The sequence below is a fragment of the Gymnogyps californianus genome, chromosome Z (genome assembly GCF_018139145.2).
Source record: "Gymnogyps californianus isolate 813 chromosome Z, ASM1813914v2, whole genome shotgun sequence".
NCBI classification, from domain to species: domain Eukaryota; kingdom Metazoa; phylum Chordata; class Aves; order Accipitriformes; family Cathartidae; genus Gymnogyps; species Gymnogyps californianus.
This window is the reverse complement of record NC_059500.1, coordinates 71,142,618-71,166,369: the sequence shown is the minus strand read 5'-3', so window position 1 is coordinate 71,166,369 and position 23,752 is coordinate 71,142,618. Positions and strand designations below refer to the sequence as shown.

Here is a 23,752-nt window from a genome sequence, read left to right as displayed (position 1 = left end):
CCTTAATTTTAGGTATGTAAGTAAATCGGACTATGTGTGCTGAGTACCAAGCACAAACTGAAAGGCTGATTGACTCAGAAATTAGCCCAAGCACTCTGAACTGTATCATCAGGTTTAGACCTTGAAAGTGCATCCTTCCTTTTGCTGTTTTGGGTTCATTCATCAGCCTGCATGGTAAAAAATGGTTGGTGGCATCATCTGCAGAATGCCCTTAGTATTAGTACTTGTTTCTTTATGCATCCTCTTAAAAAAATGTTACTATTACAATTTCATGTAAATCATTCTCAATTCTTGGCCCTCCTCACTACCTAGATGATAAAGGATTTTGCTGTGCACCTCTGTAGTCAGGCATGTCTCTGAGGAGCGAGACAGGGCCAGTTTTGCCCTCAGTGCCCAGGTGTGCAGGGCAGGAACGGCCAGGAAAGCGAGTGCTGTTCCCACCTGCTGCGAGGCCCAGCATTTTGGAAAGCTGCAGAAATTTTAAAGGACAGCGGAGCCAATACTCTTAGAAACATGGAGAGACCACTTTGAGGTGCTCTACAAGTAAAACACCAAATGTACACTATCTGGTAGCATCTTCTCTTCAACTAAAACACAAATTGGAGATTCCTGACAGGTTACCACTAGAAACTTGCAATAAAGAAACTACAGCCAGCCAGGCTTTTGTTTTGCATCACCCACAACACTGTTACCAACCGGGCACATTCTTTGTGTTTATCCCATTCCCCAGAAATCTCCTTGCACGGGGAACACAGGAGACATGCAAAAGATATTAGCCAACAAAACCTACCTGTACAGCATTCCTCCTTGGGATTTAACTTGCCACTACAGGAGCCGGGGCAGGGCCTTCGGGTGGTCTGTTCTTGTGTGCAAGCAGCATGGTGCAGAGCCCAGCGGTCACTGGGCCAGTCTCTTCTTTTGGGGAGATTAGGTTTAGCCTTCGCACTGTGCCCGGATCTGACTGAAACGTCATAGCCTGCACAGGAGCGCCGCATACCTGTATACAAAACATTCCCTTTGCAAGCAGGAATTGGCTGGTTTCTCATTATGCGGTCCTTAGAAGTACCTTTTTATATATATATGTATGTAATTGTCTATGTATATATTATATATATATATATATATATATAAGCCGCAGCTGGGTCTAGAACTTTGGATTTAGTCTTATTAGCTGTTCCCTAGGCCACCCTGCTCAAAGCTGGTCGGGCGAGGCTCCGCGACCCGCAGCCCTCGCAGCCGCCACCGGAGGGTAACGGCCGGGCCGCCGCCGAGGGCCGGGGCGATGCGGGACGCCGCCCGCCGGGCAGCGCTTCGGCGCAGCGAGCCGCGGCCGCTCCGGCGGCCCGTGAGGGAGTGAGGGCGCGGCGGGGCTACGGTGACAGCTCGGGGCAAGCTCTGAGCGGGGGCTGGCCGCGGGGAGGGGATATGTAAAGCCCGGCGGATTAACATAAGAGGGCGGGCGGGGAAGCGGCCGGAGGGGTTGTGCGTGGGGTTTACCGGCAGCGGGGCGGGCGGGTTCAGTCACGGGTAGGCGCAGCGGCGTGTGGCGGGCGGGGAGGGCCGGGACCGCCCGGGACCCCTCCGTCTGCGGAGAGGGGCGTGAGGAGCCTCCGGCCGAGCGGGGGCCGCGGGGGGACAGGCTGGCGGCTGCCGCGGCTTACGGGGTTGTTGGTGCCCGTTGGCGGCTGAGGCAGCGGGCAGGGCTGGGCTGCCCGGGGGCGCAGCCGCAGCCGCGGCAGCGGAGGGGAAGCGCTACCGGCGCTGGCTCGGTTCCCGTCGCGGTGAACTGCCCCCCCGAGGGTTCCTGCAGCTGCTGTCCCGCTGCTCCGCAGATCGCCGGGATCGTGAACGCCTCTTCACCATCCCGCCGGCCGCCCGGCGGCACTGAGGGCACGGGCCCTCCAGGGCTTTCACCAGGCTGTGAGGGCCGAGCGCCGTCCTCCGCCACCGCCTCCAGCCCGGGAACGGGCGGCGGCAGGCCGGCAGCTGCCTTTGATGGCCTGTCACGGTGCGGGCCGGCAGCCAGCGGGGCTGCCAGCCGGGCCCGGAGGCGGGAGGCCTGCGGCGGGCTGTGCCGGGCGGCGCCCGGCGCCCCCTGGCGGCGCTGGAGCAGGCGGCGGCGGCCGGAGGGGCTGCAGCGCCGCCCGCGAGCACGGCCCTCGCTGCGGCCCGCCGCTGCCCCCCGCCGCGGCCTGGGCCCTTGTCCGGCCGGCCGAAACACAGCGCATCGCCAAAACGCACCCAGTAAAGCCGGGCCCCTTAAAACACCGGTGCTGCTGCCCCGGTTGGTGGTTTCATCATGAAGGGCCCGTATCTTCCGCTCTAATGGAATAGCGGATTCTGCTTAGCAGCTGGCTCCTTTGATGTCGCGCTTGGTATTGATTTTTTGGGCTTTTTGTTTTCAAAAAGAAGGCGAAACATCAAGCAAGACAGCCAAGCACTACGGTTATTCCTATGCTGACATGAACCAAAGGCAGTGTCAGCAAAAACAGGTGTTAACGGCCCACTCCTTCCAGATGCACTGTGCAGCAAGTTTATAAAGCCTAGCCTGTGTCTCCTGTTGTTCACTTAATTGATGACAGTCCCAAATTCTTCAGTTCAAGTGGGAGCAATTTCAGGCCATTACATTGCAGGCCTGGTGTTAAACTGCCTCTAATCCTAATAGTTCAAGACAAAAAGGTAGGAATTTGCTAAAAGTTCATCAGAACCATACGTCTAATCTAGTTTCTCCACACAGCCAGCATCAGATGTTTCACAGAAAAAGACGCAAGAAGTCCAAGAGCAGGCAGATGTTGAGTAATTTTCCCTCATTAGAGACCCTGTGTGTGCTGGCATAAATTCTGAAGTGTGCCATTCTACCCCTACGGCAGTAGAATCATAGAATCATAGAGTCGTTTAGGTTGGAAAAGACCTTTAAGATCATCGAGTCCGATGGCAAACCTAACACTGCCACGTCCACCACTAAACCGTGTCCCTAAGTGCCACAGCTACACATCTTTTAAATACCTCCAGGGATGGTGACTCAACCACTTCCCTGGGCAGCCTGTTCCCATGCTTGACAACCCTTTCAGGAAGAAATTTTTCCTGATACCAATCTAAACCTCCCCTGGCGCAACTTGAGGCCATTTCCTCTTGTCCTATGGCTTGTTACTTGGGAGAAGAGACCGACACCCACCTCGCTACAGCCTCCTTTCAGGCAGTTGTGGAGAGCGGTAAGGTCTCCCCTCAGCCTCCTTTTCTCCAGGCTAAACAACTCCAGTTCCCTCAGCCGCTCCTCATAAGACTTGTTCTCTAGACCCTTCACCAGCTTCGTTGCCCTTCTTTGGACACACTCCAGCACCTCAATGGCTGTCTTGTAGCGAAGGGCCCAAAACTGAACACAGTATTGGAGGTGCAGTACCCTCAGCCTTAACTGTTAGTACCAGGTATTTTTGTGAACTCCAGTTAAATGTGCAGCCTCTGTCTAAAGCTTACTAAACCCTTGACTTCATGGGTGCATTATGTCAGCAAGTTCCACAGTCACCGTATTGCGTGAAGAACTGTTTGCCATTTTTGATTTTGCAAATTGTCACTTTAAGTAAGTTGAATACTGCCTTGTTACTGGTATGTGCAACAGTCCTGTTCTAGCTTCTGAACAACGTTTCATTGTTTTATACTTTTATCATATACTCTATTCATCTTCTGAGATAAACTGTTCAAAACTTTTCAATCATTATTCCTCTGAGAATTGCTCATGTTTCCATTGCAGGTCTCAAGCCTCAAGTTCCAGAACACCGTTCTTCAGACTCAGGTGGCCCACGGTCAACATTGCGGAAAAGGCAATGGCACAGAGCTATGCCTGATTTCTCCAGAATTATTTTTCATTCTCTTCCAGATGTTTCCTAACATCTCAGTCATTTTTCTGTCATATTGCAGATTGAACAGAGGTGTTATCACACTGTTTGGGGTAATGCCAAATTCCATTTTTTGAGATTGTCAAAGAGTTAATTTAGAATCCCATAACATGTATTTATAAAGGATTTTTCCTTCAATACAGTAATTTGTCATTAGTATTATGTCATTAGTCATAGTATTTGCCATTTTATTGACAATTCACTTAGTAGGGTGGAAGACTTCCCAACTTCTTGAACGTCTTCTCTCAACTGACTGACTTAAATAACTCATTTGCAAATGCTGCTGCTGGATTGTTGGCCGCTTTCCAATTCAGCTACACTAGAGGCCTTAATATAAAATCTGTTTTTCATCTCTGCTCAATAAAACTAATCATTTCATTCTGCCTTCTCTCCCCTATCTCTTAGGTAGCTTTTGAGTCATGTTAATACTTGGTCTGATCCCAAGAATATTTAGTTGTGGGCTAACTTTAGACTTACAAATGTCTAAATAATTGACATAACTGCTTTTTTTAATCTACTGCATACTGATTTCTGCCAAATAAATGAATTCTTAGAAATTGAATACTAATAAATTGGTGATACATTTTCTTCTGTGTATTCATAAATATGATCTACAGATTTTCTAGGTACTTAGAGGTTTTAATTGTGCTTACATGTATGCATACTGTACCATATAATCTTACTGTGTACTCTACTACAGGATCAAGACCCTTATGCTTTTGGTGAACGTCTGAATAATATGGTGAATAAAGACATAAATCAACAGACCATTTGCATGTTGGAAGATGCTGAGCATTTTCTGTTCCTGATCGATGTATCTAATATAGCTTAAAAAGAAAAGGTTTTCTATGATGTATTGCTAACTTGGCTGAGTTGAAAATCTTAATCCTATGGGCCAATTTTAGGAGGTCAATTCTAAACAATGGTAAACTAATTTTTTTTGAGTGCAGTGATTTTAAGGTCATCTTTCTTGCTCTGTTTGAGCAAGCTTCTTCTGAATTCAGCTTGAGTTGCAGTTGCTTAGTACATCTGAAAATTAGGACATTGTAATTTGACATCAGAATTATTCTTTTAAAAAACTAGTGTAAAAAACTGTTTTTACTCTTAAAATGAGGGGACTGATAACTCTTTACGTTAAAAAATCCATAGAGGTCATAGAGGTTAGCAACCACTGCAGGAGTCTGAAAATATACTGAGACTGAACTAATGGTTCTGAACATTCTGTTCTTGTTGGGCATTGTTTTGGGTTCTGTTGTGACCAGTGTGTAATCAACCTTCCCCACAGCAACCTATTATTGTGAAACTCATTTAAAATACTGTAAATAAGTGTATTTAAATACCAAGTGTGGCCAAGTAAAATGAAAGTCTGAGTTTAGAGGTGTATGAAATTAAATGTGATTGTTTATATCAAACATGAGTTTGATTTGTAATCTAAAGCCTTAGAATCCCAGAACATCTGGAAAATTTCAACCTGGAGGCAGATCGTGGTCTCAGCTTTGCAGATGGGGCCTATTCCTAGTTGGGAGAATGTTTTCTTCGTATATGATCTACGTTAGATCACATTAAATTTTTATATTTAGATCTGAAAAATCTAAACAATTTAATGGCTGAATTTACAGAAATTTACCTAAATTCCATTTTACCAACTTAATTTAGAAATTATGCATTGCTCCAGCTTAGCTTAACTTTCGGCCTACACTTGTTCAAAACAATTACAAATATTAGAATGCATTAGTTGAACTTAGGTGAGTTTAAAATGTTGTAAAACTGCAGAAGAGGCAAGATTTACATGGTGTTACATTTCGTTGTCAGTATGTTGGTTTATATATCTCCAGGTAGTGATCCCAAAAAGCTCAGGATGTTTCAAAATGTAAAATAACACAACTTATATAGTAGTAAAAAAAAAAAAAAAAAAAGCCCAACAAATGTAATGTTTAAGTTTCTTCCTTAGAATCACAGAAACAACAAACATGCAACCATAAAATTATAAGAGCAAATGTGATGAGAAATACTCCAGTTCCTCCAAAAACAAGCTCTGAGTATTTCCACTTCATTTGTTTTTCATGTTTCCATCGGTTTGATGTGAATTATGCTTTGATGCTTTTCACAACGTGAAGAGTCGTAATTAATTTTTCCTCACACTGTAACTTTTCTTCTTTACTCGGAAATGCTCAATTTGGCCATGCCTTTCAAACACCTACCTTTTGTTTGAAAATGCAACAATTATCTATCTCCATGTTTCACACTCTGATTCTGAATGTCTCATTCCACTGTAGTAGAAGAATGCTTTGTTTCTAGAGGTCTTATTTTTGTCAGTTAAACTGAACATTCAGAAAAAAAATGCTAGGGGCCAGAGTCCTTATTCCTGCCAAGTGATATGGTAGGTATAGAGAAAGGAAGCAGAGCAAAGCATGCACAGCCCGCGCTGCTGTCCCGCTCTGCATGCTGACATCACTGCTACACCTTCCCTGGCATTGCCTGTTGGACTAACAGGGAACCTGCAGCCTGTTTTGTATCAGCGACAGGAGTCCCTCCGAAATCAGTGGGTTTGAATGGTCACAAAGAACACGTGATTCTTAATCTGTTTTATGCATGCAATTATTGCTATCTAGGGACACCTTTGAAATAGAACATATAAAGAATGGCTGCTTCAGCCATGTGATTGTTGAGCACACTGAGATCAGCCTGCAGAAAGCACCAGCCCTGACAGCAACAGAAAGTCTGCAGTGAAACCAGATGCACTGGCTGACAATCAACAGATACAGATGATTGAAATGAATCCCTGTGACTCCCTGTGACAGATTTTATAGAATCCTTTTGGATTATTAGATGTCCCTAACTACAACTGCTGGAGAAGGAAAGAGTGTTCTGGGAAGCGTCACAGCGGCTCGTCCTGTTCTCAGCTTCAGCATCCATTGCTGGCCACTGCTGAAGACAGGATACTGTGGTCCAACCCAGAATCGCCGTTCTCCTATCCTTGTGTTAATACCGTATTCATTTTCCTTGCAGAACTCCTTCAAATAATAAAATCTGTAATACACTGTGACAGCCAATTGAATGTAGAACATCATCTGAAACTGTAAACTAAAAGTAAAAAGAGGCAAAATAATTTGTTTGGAAATCGTAAAGCACATATATCCTGTACTTTTGATATTTCTTCTATGAAAATGTAAATTAAACAACAGTTAGCTTATCCATAAGTAGTTTTTCATCACATCATGATGAAATTAATTTTGGATTAAGAGAGATAAAAGTAAAACCAGAGAGTTTGCTGTGCTATAGTCTTAGCTAGGTCACAAGATAAAATCCTTATTTCTTCAAGCCTCCAAATGGTGCAAGGTTCTTTTATAGACAAAGTAACTATGAACTCTAGACCAAAGACATTATAATCTAATTATGAGTCTAACAGTTTTGTGAGCACTCAATTATAACAAACAAAGCCAAGTGTTTGCAATTAGTGTTCAGCGAAGTCCTGAAAATGCCTGCATGTGTCCTGCTGTCATTGGCAGGGCTGGCACTCTCCCCTGCAGATCTGTTCCTCTCATTAAACAGAACCTCCAAGGACAGCACAGATTTTGTGAATGTCAGCATGATGCACTCACATGACTCCTATTTCTCCAAAGATAACCTCTGAGAGTTCCTTATTTAACATGAATAAAGGAAGCACAATACATTAATTGTAATTTTCAGATATGTTAATCACTCAACCAAAAGGCACGTATCTAAGCACTCTCCACTTATTAAAATTTTAGAGGGAATATTATTCATATCACATTCATGTCACCTTGCCCCCCACCCTCATGAACAAATGCAGTCTATAATGGCACCCTGCGGCTGCAACACTTCTGTTCTCCACACCTAAACAACAAAAGAATGGACATGAGATTTTGATAACAGCTGACATCTAATTTCAAGGAATAAATACTTAAAAAGCAGTCATCTTAGTACTTTGCTCATTGTCCTTTACCTATTTCCCGTAACACAGAGTTTACACTCTGCTCAGTTTGGCCTAGTGCAGCAGGGCATTTTATTGATTTTTAACCCCTTCCCACATTTCTTTTCTCAGACCAGTTCCAATGCTGTATTTGAGGGGGGTCTCTGTGCCAGAATTTCTGCCCTGCCTGTCTGTTCAGTTGCATGGTAGAACAGCTGAACAGAGGGGAGCTCAGTGAGGTAACTGAGTATGTGCCTGTTACGCTGTGAGTACTCGCAACATGTTCTCCTTTCACCTGCCCCAAAGGCAAGGACAACTAGAGCCAGGGTTGCAACACACTTGGCCTTTGAATGGGAAGGAGGCATGAAGGTAGTGAGAGAGCACATGTTGCTGCCACCTCTAGTTACTGCTTACGCAGATGGGGAGAGCTACTGACTGGATGTTTACAGCAGCCTCAGGGCTGTTAAGTGAGATCTAGCTCCTAACTTGGGCAGGGTCACGCAGAAGGAAAAGGAAAAGGCTCGGAGCCCGACTGGGTCACTTAGCACAGCTGCCTGACAAGGGATCTGGAGGAGGTACAAAGCTTGGTGAAGACTGTTGAAATTAGTGAGGGATGTGTTTGGCAGTAAGTAGTTGCTACTTAAATTTCCACTATAGTATTCCAGAACAAACACGCAGTGCAAAACAAGAGTATTTTTAACAGTTTGGGGCCATGTGGTGTTCTGCTAACCAGCAGCTCAGGAAAATGAACTGACTTCCCAGGCATGTTGCTCATTCAGGACATACACATTCATTTTTTATCCCCAGAGCTGCCAAATCAAACTCATTAAAGACTAAGAGACACCAGCCAGTTCAGAATTAATTCTATGTTTGTTATATCATCCTCCAAGTACTTTGAAGTCCAAAAATGAAAGACATTGTAAAAATAAAATGTATTATTACTAGCAGTACTATGTAAAATTTAGGGGCATGTGCTTTATTAAAAGGGCACGTTTTCCACAGATGTATATCTGTGTGAATGTGCATGTGCAGTGCTTCCTGTGTACTAATTTGTGAAAGCAATATGTGCACTACTGAATCTATTTATAGTACATATTTTGCACTAAAGAACTGGAACTCTATATATGTCAATATAAGTAATTTTTTTCAGTTTTTAAATCATTGGCTTGGATTTTTAAATGTCTTTTGTTTTTCCATGTCAAAAATTATGTATCAAAATCATGGAATAACAGAATGATTCAGATTAGAAGGGACCTCGGGGAATCATCTAGTCCAACCTGCTGCTCAAAGCAGGGTGGACACTGAAATCAGACCAAATTGCTCAGGGCTTTATTCAGTTGAGTCTTGAAAACCTCCATGAACAGAGATTCCACAACTTCTCTGGACAACCTGTTCTTTTTTCTTTATATTCAGTAAGATCCTCCCCCAGTTCAATTTATGACCACTCTGTCTTGTTCTCTTGCTGTGCACCTCAGTAAAGAGTCTGGCTGCATCTTCTTAACAAGCTCCTCTAAGGTTTTGAACAGTTGCTACAAGATCCCCTTGAAGCTGTTTCTCCAGGCTGAACAAGCCCAGCTCCCTCAGCCCCTCATCAAAGGGCAAGTGCTCCAGGCCCCTAATCACCTTCATGGCCCTGTGCTGAACTTGCTCCAGTTTATCAATGTCTTTCTTGTACTGTAGGACCCCAAACTGAACGCAATATTTTACATGCGGTCTAGCAAGTGCTGAGTAAGGGCCAATAATCACCTGCATTGCTTATGCTAATCACCTTCTTCATATGCTATGAATATACGAAATAATGTAGTATGAAATAATATGTACTACCCAGTATCCGGTCATCCATATTTTATAAAGAAATAAAACTAGCTCTTTAGCCTGCAACACCTATTAGCTTGTTTTACAATGTCTTGTAAAACAACCTGCAAGCTTACAAACTGTTTCCTGAGCAGTTCTGTTACATTTATGTTGTGGTACCAAGAGCATTTCCCAGCTCTTGGGTTGCCATGTGTGTGTTCTGGCTGCGTGCTGACTTCCTGTCTTGATAAAACCTGGAAAACCACTGTTGTCCTTACTTTTTTTCCCTTATTCTTAGAATAGAATAGAATAGAATAGAATAGAATAGAATAGAATATTTCAGTTGGAGGGGACATACAACGATCGTCTAGTCCAACTGCCTGACAACTTCAGGGATGACCAAAAGTTAAAGCAAATTATTAAGGGCATTGTCCAAATGCCTCTTAAACACTGACAGCCTTGGGGCATCAACCACCTCTCTCAGAAAGCCTGTTCCAGTATCTGACCACCCTCTCGGTAAAGAAATGCTTCCTCATGTCCAGTCTAAACCTCCCCTGATGCAGCTTTGAACCATTCCCACACGTCCTGTCACTGGATCCCAGGGAGAAGAGATCAGCACCTCCCTCTCCACATCCCCTCCTCATAAAAGCCTCCTTTTCTCCAAACTGGACAAGCCCAAAGTCCTCAGACACTCCTCACAGGACATTCCTTCCCGCCCTTTCACCAGCTTTGTTGCCCTCCTCTGGACGCATTTGAGGATGCATTCACATCCTTCTTAAATTGTGGGGCCCAGAACTGCACACAGCACTCAAGGTGAGGCCACACCAACGCTGAATACAGCAGGACAATCACCTCTTCTGACGGGCTGGTCATGCTGTGTTTGATGCACCCCGGGATGCGGTTTGCCCTCTTGGCTGCCAGGGCACGCTGCTGACTCATACTGAGCCTGCTGGCGACCAGCACCCCCAGATCCCTTTCTGCAGGGCTGCTCTCCAGCCACTCCTCTCCCAGTTTATCCTTGTGCCCGGCATTACTCCGTCCCAGGTGCAGAATCCAGCATTTGGACTCGTTAAATTTCATCCCATTAATGATTGCCCAATGCTCCAACCTATCTAGATGCCTCTGCAAGGCATCTTGCCACTCAAGAGAGTCAACAGCATCTCTCGGTTTGTTATCATCAGCAAACTTGCTAACACTGCATTCAACTCCTGCATCCAGATTGCTGATAAAAATATTGAACAGAACTGGCCCTAGAATTGAGCTGTGAGGAACACCACTGGTGACTGGTCACCAGCCAGCTATTGCCCCATTCACTACAGCCGTTTGAGCCCTGCCGTTCAGCCAGTTCTTCATCCAGTGCACCATGTACGCGCTCATCTCACACTTGGACAACTTGTCCAGAAGGGTGCTGTGAGGGACAGTATCAAAAGCCGTACTAAAATCCAGAAAAACTACATCCACCGCTAGGTCACTAGACAGGTGACCTTATCATAGAAGGATATCAAATTAGTTGAACTGGACTTTCCCTTTGTGAATCCATGTTGACTGTGCCATTTAAGGTCTGTTCCAACCCAAACCATTCTAGGATTCTATGATTGTGGGTTGATTGCTTGACAGTATTTGGCTTTTAAATGACAATCAGAAACTGCAGAATCATGCTTTGAGTCAGTCATACTATTTTGCTTGCCAGAAGTTAGTTAACCTTTTTGCTCCTTAACAGCTCTTCCAAGTGCTATTTCAAACCTACAGTATCCAGAATGGTGCATTGTTGCCTTAAATGATGAGGAATGAAATCATGATCTTCTTTCTACACAGTGGTGGAAAACTAGCAGTTTTAGGCAATGTTTCTCTTCGCATAGCTTTTCAATACTGAAAAAGGACATTCCTGGGTAACGTAAAAATAGCTTGTCAAATTTTCTTCTGAAGAATGAGCAATAAAGCTGAATGGAAGTAGTTTGTACAGGACATCCGTTGAGGTATGCTTTTCTTGGCAGCTACAGTATGGCCTATAGCCACATCTTCCCCTCCTTACTGAACCTTCATGTAGTCAGTGTTCTCATTTAACCCAACAGTTGTTTTTCTTAGGTAAAAGTTGACAAGGTGAGCAGCCTTACAGGAAAAATGAGTATGGAGGGGGAAGGAAAGATAGAGAATCAAAGAAGCAAAAAGGAGAGGTGGTTTTGCTTGTTTACTCACTCCTGTGGAGTGAGATCTCTGCACAGAATTTTTTGTTCTGCTCCTCTGTGACATTTGTTCTTGGCCTCCACTGGTGAATCAGCTTCCTGTCTTAGTATCTTATATATAAAATTCAAAGGATGTTCAGTTGTCGCCACAAGCACCCAATTAATTAATTAATTAATACTTTTAAAGCAGTTTGATATTAATCAAACCATTAATCATTAGAAAAAAAAAATCATTATAGAACACCTACTCTATGTTATAACGACTGCTAAACTAGTGTTTCATTCATTAAAAAGATTGTTACCAGACTCAATCCTTTATGTTCTGCCATTCACTAATATGCACCATCCATTTTATTTGGCAGTTTTATGTGTTAGGGAGCGATCCAAGTCTCCCTGATGTCAATGAAAATATCCCCTCTGACATCAACAGGCACCATAATTTATCAGTTAATTGTAAAATAGCACCATTTAGGTTCTCTGATAAAACTCTAGAACCTAGGTTTATACATATGTTTAGGAATTTTCAGTCATTAAACTTAAAGAATTCCCCCCATTTTTTCCTTTTATTTTTTTTTAATGTGAAAGAAGAGAACAGATTTCATATACACCTCCCCTACTATTACTGTTTCACAAGTTTTATGTTTGTGGTGCCTTTACTGTACTAATTTTTTCCAATCCATTTAATCATTCCTCTATCATATATATTTAATTAGATTTATCAGTGTGGGAAAATACCGGAAGATTGGTGAGGAGGATTATAAACACGCTCAAGTGACCTGCAGCTGAGGTGTAGAAAAACACCTATATCATACTAATTGTTGTTTAGCCTTGTGTGTTGGACAAGTAGAACATCTGTGTTTCTATAACATATGCCTGTGATAGACTTAGAGGCACCCTGTCGAACACGCTTGAGATTCCTGCCCTGCTGTGGGAAAGATCAAAGCACAGTGGTAAACCACACCTGCGTGAATCCCTGAAATAAGGCGAAAACAGGAGGTTCAGTGATCCTCTAGCATGGACCGAGCTCCGCAGTGCCTGCCTCCCTGCTTGTGTGCCTCCGCCTGGGTGCTGCTTTGGGGATCCCCCGCTTGGCGAGGTAACGAAAATAAATTTACTCTGCATTTCCTCTGTGGTTTTGTGGTTGTTCCTGCATCCTGCTGTGCCAGCTCACACAATCAGGTTCTAAATGTTACCTGTCCATTTAGGTTCTTCAGTAGCAACTGTCAGAGACATACCCAATCACTTGAAGATACAGACAACTTCTTCCCTCTTATGCTTCCTTTCTAAAGGGAGTCAGTGTTACCTGTGAGTATTGCCCAAGTTTAACTAGGAGGCTGAATGTACATTCTCATTGTCAATCATAAATTTATCAGGAATATCTCACGCTTTTTTGATGAAACAGATTTCAGTTCTGGAGTGCTTAATAAATGTGAATAATATATATTCCTTAATCATATCAGTAGTTCCAGTGTCTTTGTATATTGCAGAGAATGTCAGTCATAAAAAGAGCCAAGATAAGGTCTTCAGTGTATTCCTGTTTCCTTCTGAGCTACTGCTCATTTTTCAAATACAAATGCTTGAATGACAGAGAGAAACTGATGCCAGATTTACTTTCTTCTGCTTCTTGTAAGTCTTGCTTGAATTCAGGATGATCCACGGTTTCACAGTAAGATTATTGCACAACTTTGGGTACGTGATGTCCCTATATGTTTAACTCAAAAAGCGTCTTTTTTAATAATGTTCTGTTACTACTTTTCTATTGCTAAGAACTGGGAAGTTGCAGCCTCAGTTCTCATTCTGGCTGCTACTGGCTTAATGTATTGATTTACGGCCTTCCACTGCCCAGAGTCCTGGGTGTCTATAACACCATGTTTTCCTGTAATAAATTGTGTTCTCAAATGAAAGACAGAGAAGCAAAGAAATACAAGACTGTTGATACAGCTATATTGTGGCAGAATATACATTACTAGGAACAATGGATTATTTGTGCTGCCTCAAATACTGAAAAACCTAGACTCGTGATGAAAAATAACAAGGCACAAAAATTACACCCAGTGGACTCGTTCAAAGTAAAAGTCCTATGACAGTTCTTGTTCAAACACATACACAAATCTAACCTGTTAACAAAGAGCTCACAAGAAAACATTGCTTTTTAATGGACTGTGGGATTATCATTATAGAACTGAAGTGATCCCCCATTTAACCTACCTGTTTTAGTCATCAGACCTGTGAAGACAGGTAGATATATTTTTCCAGTCAGAAAAGTTAGGTTACAAATCTTTTGGAGCATATTGACACTTCCAAATCAAGTGGTTGTAAAATGGTGCGAGGCATTGCTTTCCAGAAGCTGATGAGAAAGTATATTTCGTTTCCTGTGAGATAAATGTATATTAAGCTAGGAAGTTTGAAGGACAGCCCTCGTACAAAGGAAAAATGATATTTCATTGCAATGACACTTTGCTGAAGAATCTGACACTCCAAAATTTGAGATCTCTATCTGCAAATCCCAGAAAGAATTCTGCAACATGAAAGACAGAGTTTTTCATAGAAAAAATTCTATATAAATATTTCCTTTTTTAAAAATTCATTTTATTAGAGACTCTAAAGTGTAATCAGAATTGTATAAAACCCTGTCACATGAACATGTGACTATTTATGTGAAGCCAGTAATTCTGTCTCGAAAAAGAGTATTACATTCAATTCACATAGTTGTTTCTGACTGTGTTTACTATGTAACACAATCAGTCTATATTTAGAAGTGTGCAGGAATACCTCACTGAGAATTGCTAGGGAGATCAAAGGAGCAATATACAATTTAAATTGATTAGCTGATTCCTTGTCTTCCTGACTATGGAGGTCAGAAGGTGCCAAGTATTAGCTTATTCAAGCTTGTTGGTGAGGTCAGCACATATATCAAATGGCTAGTACATATTATTACAGCATCTAAATAAATATTCAACTTAATGAATTTGCAGTTGCAAATCAGGAATTTGATCTACTTAATATTCTTTCTAAATCAATTATTAATGTTTAAGTAACTACACTGGTTTTATCTGACCTGACCTATTTTGTGCATTTCTAATATGCTTATGATTGTGCTACCTGCATGCTGTGCTGAAGACATCATGGTAGGTTGTGTGTGTTTGGCACTCCCATGTGAAATCTTAGCATCTTGCAAACTGCTCAGTGTCATGATCTTTGAGGACTTTTTCGTCATTTGGTTTCTTTAGGAAAATGATACCTGCTTCAGCACTTCATTCTGCCCACTGAAGTCTTCATTTGTCTCCAGAGCTAAAAGAAGAAGAGCCAAGACTAAGTGAAAATAGAGTCTTATAATGCTATTTACAGTTACAAACAATGTTTCCATGGAGGTTTCTGCAAAGGAGAAATAAACTGAGAGGATGTGTGTGATGCAGACACAAAATAATTCACAACCCACATATTCAAAAAAGCAATATATAGCGTAAAATGCAATCTTTGCTGATGTACCTTCTTTACATAATTTCATAGTCAAGCTGCCATATTAAGAAAGGGTAGAAAGTGTTTGTTAGCTTCACAGAATCATAATGCTTACAGTATGATTATAATAATATAGCCAGCCATGCTGTATAATGGCCATAAAAATTATTATGGCACTTGCTAATTTCTGCACCAAAGCTTTAACATTTGCTTAAACTATAGAAGAGCAATAAAAGTGCCCAGTTCTGACTAAAAGTTAAAAGCAATTTTTAAAAATCTATGATTAATTCTGTAACAATTTTATTATTTATGTATTCAAGCTTCTCATGTGCAATGGTTCTATTAGTCTTCAACCTGCCTTAGACATGTTTCCCATACCAACACAGTCATTATTTGTGGGTAATACAGAAAGCACTATGGGTTCTAGGAGACTTAGATAATTCAAATGTATGTCATTCTATTGTGTACTCTTAAACTGACAGAGCATTTCTAAAGCCTCTCTTTTCCTATATCACTTCTGTATGGCTTCTTTTTATATAGGACCTCTCTGTGGGTTGTGCCTGAGAAACTTGGGAAACTTTTGCTTGCTACAAAATAACAGGCGCCTCTGATTGATTATAAGATCTACTGCAATACATACATCAGAAAAAGGGAAAGGTGTGAAGTCTCTCTTGTGCTTGTTTATTTACACTCTGCCATTAACTAATTAAATAGTCATACCCATCCGTGATAAATCACTTACAAATGGCTAACAGCAACTTCTGATAACAAGCCAGACTTACTGATAGTTCCTTTTTTTTCCATAATGCACCTGCGTAACATATAATGGGACAGGTTTATCTGGAAAGCACCTGCTCAGTACCAGCTTAATGACTTTGATTTTCCAGCGGCCTTATCCTAACTGTACCCAGGTGTATGCAAAACTTGAAATGCCACAAGTGTAAATCCGGGCAGTTCTTTAGCTCTTACATTGTCTCCAGGATAGCAATCAAGTCTGCAAATTCATGCAGCTAATAGGGGCCATATTTTGAAAAGGTCAGTCACTGTGTCTGTCTTATTAAGGGTGATGAAAAGAATGATTAAAAGAATGAGATTATCTTCTCATGGTAACTCGTCCACCTTGGGGCCCAAATCAATGAACAGAGACAGCTGACAGAGTTATCACCATCTTCAGTTTGGCCCATTCCCGATACAATGGTGTCTGAACTGTTCATGAAACAGCTGTTTCATAAAACAGCTGACTTAAATGTCAGAACAGTGCTCTACAACCAACTAAAATCAACGACGGCTTTACTTTAAGTATGCTGCAGATAACTGCAGAGGGATTTACTGGGCTATGGTTAACACCCCCTTCTAGCTGCCCAGGCCTTGTGCAGGAAGCCACCAATTGGTATTTGAACATAGCAACCACAGTCTAGAATTCATGTATTAATGCAAAATTGAGTCAGTGATAGTCGGTGTTAATACGGTGGCCTATGGACTGATGCAGCTAAGAAACAAATAAAACAGTTCCATTCGGCAACAAACAACAGTCCTGCTGCTGAGGCAGTGATTTCTGGTGGCCCAGCAGAGCGGAAGACTGGCAACTCCAATCATTTCAGTTGCCAGATCTGAGTTTGGCTGTGACTGTTGTTGGAAGCCTGGAGCTGCTCTGTCTGTGCTGGTACTGCCTTCCCTTGCATAGAAATTACCCTTCCAGAAAAAACTGCCCAGGTTCTCAGCACCACAGCTAACCAAACCACTCAACACAATCCTTCCTAGTGAACCATGGAAGATCTTGTGTGGCCTTACTGATGAAGGCCTAGCAATGGTAAATGGAATGAGCCAGTAACTCTTCCACAGAACGGTTGTGTTAGCTGCTGGTGAGTTGTGGTGGTTTGAGCTCTTAGCCAGTTTACCCCACAGTAAACAGCCAACCTGAGTTGCAAGAAGAGTTAGGATTTCTGGGTGAATGGATTTAAGGCAGGAACAGCATTCACATTATGATTCCAATGAACTCTGCAGTGAAGATAAACCTAGTGAGGCAAAACGTCACTCAAGAAAATACATACTGGAATTTAATTCTGGAAATGATGATATGAAAAATTTTCCCTCGAGGATCCCCTTTTGTTCAATATTGTCTTTATTTTAGTAGAGCATAGAGACTAACAGACCTGAGGTATCTCACCAGCTGGAAACTATACACTTGGGAACATGGGGCAGGTACCTATATGACATATGGGTCTTTTAAGTTTGTAGACTACATGGTCACAGTAATGTACCACAGAGGTCAGCCATGCCCCAACCTTACCCTGTGACGTTTGTCCAAAAGTTTTTTCTCTGTGTCTCAACTGTTTCAGAGGGCCCAAAGACTACATCACAGAGGGGAATGAAAGGTGAACACACAATAACCTCATCGTTCCCCTCCTTGCACAAAAATTAACAAAACCTTGTTTGTTGAGAGCTACAGTGTAGTTGTGCCGTAGCTATGAGCTTTTATGAAAAACAGTCTCATTTCTAATCTATTTCATGTATTTCTGATCGTTTTCCACACTTGAATTCTGTAACAGGGGGCTGGAGTACCTGGAAAGCTGGTGCTGGTTACAGGCACACATGGTGACAGGTAAATGATTACTTTTTCTCTATCCCCACCTCTGAGCTGGGGATTTTCCACTACAGCGTCTTTGCTTAGGGAAAGTTTTAAAATGGCAGCAGAGTCTCAAGCTGTCTGATTTTAGTGCTGATAGAATGGTACTTGATTTGCTTGACTAAGGAAGCTGCTGGCAAAAAATGTTACAATTGGCAATTTACTTGTCTCCATGCATATTTTGGCTCCATATCAACTTTCTGAAGTTTTTTTCCAGACAAGTGCAGAATAATCAGCACATCTGCCATGCAGGCAAATGTAAAGTTGATGACAATATTTTACTTATACAGTCTAATGCAAAAATGTAGTTTGATATGTCATAAATGTCGATTCTAATACTACTAATTAAAGCTGTTATCTTATTGTGGAATGAAAAGATTTTTCTTATTTACTGGGACTGCATTCTTTTTTTAAATCCAGGTTTAGGGTTTACAGGATCAGAAACCTTTCTTACACAATTAATACTAAACACAGGACATCTTATAGAAGTAAATATTTGAGGCTTACTCCCCTTCTTACCCTCAAATATATCACTTTACATGATCTATTAACATTATAAAAAGTCATAGCTCTAAACAAGATTTGTCAATGCCCTCATGAAATGCTTTCTGAACACAGATCACAAAAATGAAAGATGGAAGTAGTCCACATTACTAAATTACTGCAGTTCAGTTGCCAAATATTTACGCTTTTATGGGCAGTCTCATTTTTTTCCTAATAAAGAAAAAAAAAAAATTCTTACTCTGTATGCAACAGGTTTATATTACATATCATTTTGCATAGGTTGTACAGGGTTTTTTTGAAAGACAACCATAGAATGCATTTGGATAAATATACAGCAGTCTTAAACCATACAAAAATATTTCCAGCCTAGCCAGACTTTTTCTTTTTCATCTCAAATATGTAAAATAAATAACACAGGAAAGATACTATTCAGTACAAGTAAAGACATCAGAGTCTAACTCTTATTGCTAGCAGGCTGCTAGAAAAATTAACTCATCCTAAAAATAATCTGTAAAATGTAAGTCAGAAAAAAAAATTATTTAAATGAAAACTGGGAAAACATTAGAAAAGAATGCTGATTTAGTTCTAGTTGAACAAATCATCCCTATGTGACAAAGCTTTCAAATGCATATGTATCTATATACACTGCATAAGCTCATGCTTAAGTCTAATTTATTTAAATAAGACCTAAGCATATGCTTAAGTTCTTTGCTGAATTACAGCCCTAATATAGCTGATTTGTAAAGCCAAAATCTAGGATGATATAAAGTAATTGACATTATAACTTCAGCTTTCCTCATCAATTTGAGCTTCCAAAGTTCATCTTTAAAGGTGGCTCAGGAATCTCTGATTTTCTGCTGACATTTTTGACTAAGTTGTAACAAGGTTTATTGCTAACAGCAATATAAAGAGTAATGACATAAGGAAGAAAAAAAGAGTCAACATTTCTAACCAATTAAAAAGCTTCATAAAATGACAAACCATGAGATCCTGAGTGACTGGATAGAAATCTAATTTCTTTCTGTCAAATCCCCAATAATAGTTGAGAATTTTAAATCAAAGTCTCTTTGGACTACTTCTTATTTTCTGCTACAATGTGCAAGACAGACAGTAATGGTTTGCAGGGTTTTTTGATCCAGATCATTTTTCAAGTTTTCATACCTCACATATGCTGTATATTGCTAGGAGAATTCCCCAGGAAATTAGTGAATTCACACCCATTTATCCAGCTAAAAATTGAGCTTCTTGTTTATTATAATACCCAGTGAAATTCACATACGTAGAAAGTTCAAAGGTAATAATACACATGCATACTTATTTTCTAAATGTCTTCTTTATGTGTAACTGTTAAGTGCATTTCTTCTACTTTGATTTTTCAGGATTGTGATTTACTTCAACACTTTTTTAAGGCTTTTTATCCCATTGCTTTAATTCACCTAAGTTCTTTCATGAGGGGATCTGAAAGTAAAGGATACAAAGAAGCAAGAACCTTTATATCCCCTTAAACAGGGAAGAATCCAAAATAGGGGAAAATTTACATCATCACATTCACCTAGAAAATTTAACAAAATTTTCAAAAAAGTTACTTGCTAAAAATCTAATGCCACAATGTGGTCAAGTTGTTTATTTTGATCTTCTACAGCCTGTTGTATTTGATATTTAAAATTAAAAAGTGAAGTTGTATTTGTTAGCTTGGATATTTCCTGTCTGCTCTTTAATTAGATCCATTTTAAATGGAATTTTTAAAAATCACATGAATATTCAGACTGCCACTGTGAAGTATTCACTCTCGAAGACAGTATTGGCACCGGGAGTACACTGCATGTGATTCAGTCCAGTTTGGCAGTACCGTCTCTTAAAATCACAAGTAATGGGTTAAAACCTATCTGGGAGTGTCAAGCCCTACTGGATTCCCATCATAAGGGCTTTCTTCCAGACTAGATGATATTTCTGGGACAATAGGATTCCTGGTTCCTGCCTCCCTTTATATGTAATGCAGCTAACCATATACATGTAATGCTTCTATGGAGCTTCAAATATGTTAGCTTTAGAGTCTGTAACAGTTTTGAGACATTCAGTTTAACTCTTTGCTGTTTCATGCACATTTTAAACAACTTGCTTTAGTTTTCTTGACTCTGAAGTACACTTTATGTCTCATTTTTCAAGGTCAAAAGGTGCAAGTTATACCACAAAGGACAATCAGTTATCAAAACTAATACTATATATTAATAAGATTTAGCACATATGAAAAAAGCCTAACTGCCTAGGTTTTAATTGTTGGTGAACTGTTTCCCCGTAAAATATTCATAAAAGACATCTAGATAAGCAGATAATCTTCTTTCTGAAATAATATTTCAATCCTTAAATAGGTTTCTCCACTTCCAATACACTTATGTCAGAAGTTTCAACTTCAGCTCATTACTAACACTGCCAGCTGTCAGAAATAAGTATGTTCAGTTTTCTTTTTGTACAGTTTGTCCTTTGCACAAATTTCAAAACACACTATTGGCTCCAACAATAGTTGTGAAGTAATTTTCTTTGTCTACACAATTTAAAATAACAGCTCTATATTTAGTTGTCTTTAAGTATTTGACTAAAAGTCCCACTCAGACTGAAATAACATTTGAACAGTTTGATCTCTGCTTAGATGAAAGTCAGTTTCTTCTTTCCTAAACCTGCATGAAGAATACTCAGCTTAACTGCTTGAATTGATACCATCTGTACTTAGCCACATACACAAATGAGCAGAAAGATGACTTCAAGTTTAAAAACCAGCTTAAATCAGCTAAAGTGGTATGGAAAATGAACGATCCACTGATGTCAGGAAAAGAGAAGAAAAGGGACTTGAATACTCTAGATGGAGGAAAGGGTGGCTTTGGATAGACTGAAGGAGTGGAAAGGAGAAGGGAAAGTTCAGACCATTTGGGCAGCCATCACAACGTGGATAATCAAACAAAGAGAGCACAACGGCAATGTAACCCAGAGCCCCTGACTGCAGGAAGTCCGAGGTCACTGAGCAGCAGACAAGAGAATTACAACAGGGGAAACAAAAGACTTCAGGATGCAATCGTGGTTGCTAGAACTCCTGAACCACAGACAGATACAGTGAGAGGGTACAACTGAGCACACAGCCAAGGCGGACAACGGATCTAATTGGGAGATGATGCCAGAAGCAAGAAGAATGTGATGAAGATCAGCTGCATATTTATGGAGAAGGGAAGGGAGAGCCTTTCTACAGTAATTATTATAAACACAGAAATCCCAACATGGCTTTGTAAAAAACTTTTTCTTCACTGCCTTTGTCCTTTAGAGCTCAGAAAGGAGAAAAGCAGATAATATACGGCCAATATTCACAAGACAACCATCACTTGATACCTCTAAGGACAATTTCTAATAAATGTAAATTAAGAAGCAACAAGAATAAAGAATGAAGCCAACTGTGCATCAGAATCCCAGTTTTTAAGTACATACCTCCTAACTGAGCACCTCCAGATGAAGCCATACTTCCTGAAATTTGGCGCACTGAATATTGTGCCATTTTACAGATTTTTCACCTGAAAATGGCATAAATATTACAAGAGTTTTAGGATGCTTGTGTGTTTTAAGTTTTTTCCTGATGACTAAAAACTTTTTAAACAGCTTTTGGTTCACTATTTTTCTAAAATGGCATGTAATCAGTAATTCTACTTGTATTTTGTTTTAATAGACATGTTGAGAAGATGGGCCTTTTAAAATTCCCTTGCAAGAAGGAAGTTTTATTTTATTGAACATCATAATATCTATTTATAAATTACTCTTATGCTTCCATCACTTTTGCAGTCTTCTGTCTCACTAAGAGACTAAATCTATCAATATAAACATACCAATATGATGTAATGAATCATATACAATTTTAATATATACATTTAAATACAGTGGTATCCATCCCTAATTACAAATTTTGTTTCAAAAAGACTTAAAAAATCATAAAGTTTGAGACCAGATGTAGAACATTTCCTTTATAAATGATTTAAAGCCTTAAAAAAAATTAGACTCTCTTGTAATTATTACAGGATTCTTAACAGCCTTTCTAATTATAATAATTTATTCCATCTGATTTTCCTTGTTCTTGTGACCATAATCTTGTCCCTTAAAATCTGAAAATGTCTTAAAAAAATCAAATAACAAGCTTCTAGACGACTGTAAACTTCTCTCTCTACAGAAAGATCAGTTTTCACAGTTATTTTAATCAGGTGTTATTCTAACTTCCACATATATCTTTTAAAATTTACAGACAAAGTCCAGATTAGTTAAAGGATGTAAACTGGGCAGAAAAATCATGAGTGAAGTGAGGAACTGATTAGATTTTTAACTGTTCAATGACAGAAACTGGTTTGTTTTAATGTTAACGGTTTCCAGAAAGGACAAAGTATTTCTGGGCTTCACTGAAACATGGTGTCATATATCTTTACTTGACATTAAGAAATAGCATGCTCTTGTATGAAAAAAATCTTGGCTTTCCCATTCAGTTTTCCTTCAGGAAGTTGAGGATGCAGTGGTTTATAAATGAAACACTGTTTTAATCTCTAATTTATGGACATTTTACTAATTTACTTGAAAACTTTTTTAATAATGAACAATTTAACTGCTATACTGCAAGGGACATTTTGCTACTATATTGCCACATTGGAGCTTTTCTAATCAGCCTTAACAAGAATTTAATTGCAAAACCCAAAAGAGATTGGTATCCTCCCCGCACACCCCCCCCCCCCCGCCAACATCCAGAGACCTGCAACCTGAAAAGATGGTATCACAACCACTCTGTAACTGCTACTTAAATTCCTTAAAACGTTTCCTTCTATTGGTATAAGGGAAAGAAGAGAACATTCAGATATGCAAGGGGTAGATTTTGTATCTGATGATTAATTGCTCCAACTGCATGGAGAGGAACATGTTATAAAAAGTCTGAGCAGTGGAAAGCTGTGCTGAAAGATGCCAAGATAATATACTTATTTTTTAGTTTAAAGATAGATATTATGCTCCCACTGAAGTCAGTGGCAATTTTGACTGTGATATCAACTGGAGCAGGCAGGGTAGATATTCTATATTGCTCCTACACCTGTCATTATGAAGGTGATAATGATTATTCTGACATTCTGAAACACATAGCTTTTTTAAGGGTCTGGTTTACTGAACCCAAAGAAGTCTGTAGAAAGAAGCTGTATGCAATATATGCCTCCAGATTTCCACATTGTTTCGTCCCCAGCAGTTGTCAATTTGTATTTGAGAATGCAAGAAAGCACATGAAGACCCTTATACTACTCCAAGAACTGACAAAAAGCTTCAATTAATTTTGTTTCAGAGATTGCTGATTTCAGTG

At 40.3% G+C, this 23,752-nt stretch overlaps 1 protein-coding gene across 1 annotated transcript in view; it reads right to left on the bottom strand.

Moving 5' to 3' along the window:
• The window catches only part of RANBP3L (RAN binding protein 3 like), a 33,036-nt gene extending 31,990 nt beyond the window's left edge, over positions 1-1,046 (bottom strand). Inside the window, exon 1 of the mRNA XM_050913437.1 lies at positions 791-1,046. Within this exon, the coding sequence (XP_050769394.1) occupies positions 791-1,046 (256 nt within the window). The remainder of the gene's footprint in view (positions 1-790) is intronic.
• Positions 1,047-23,752: the final 22,706 nt, after the last annotated feature.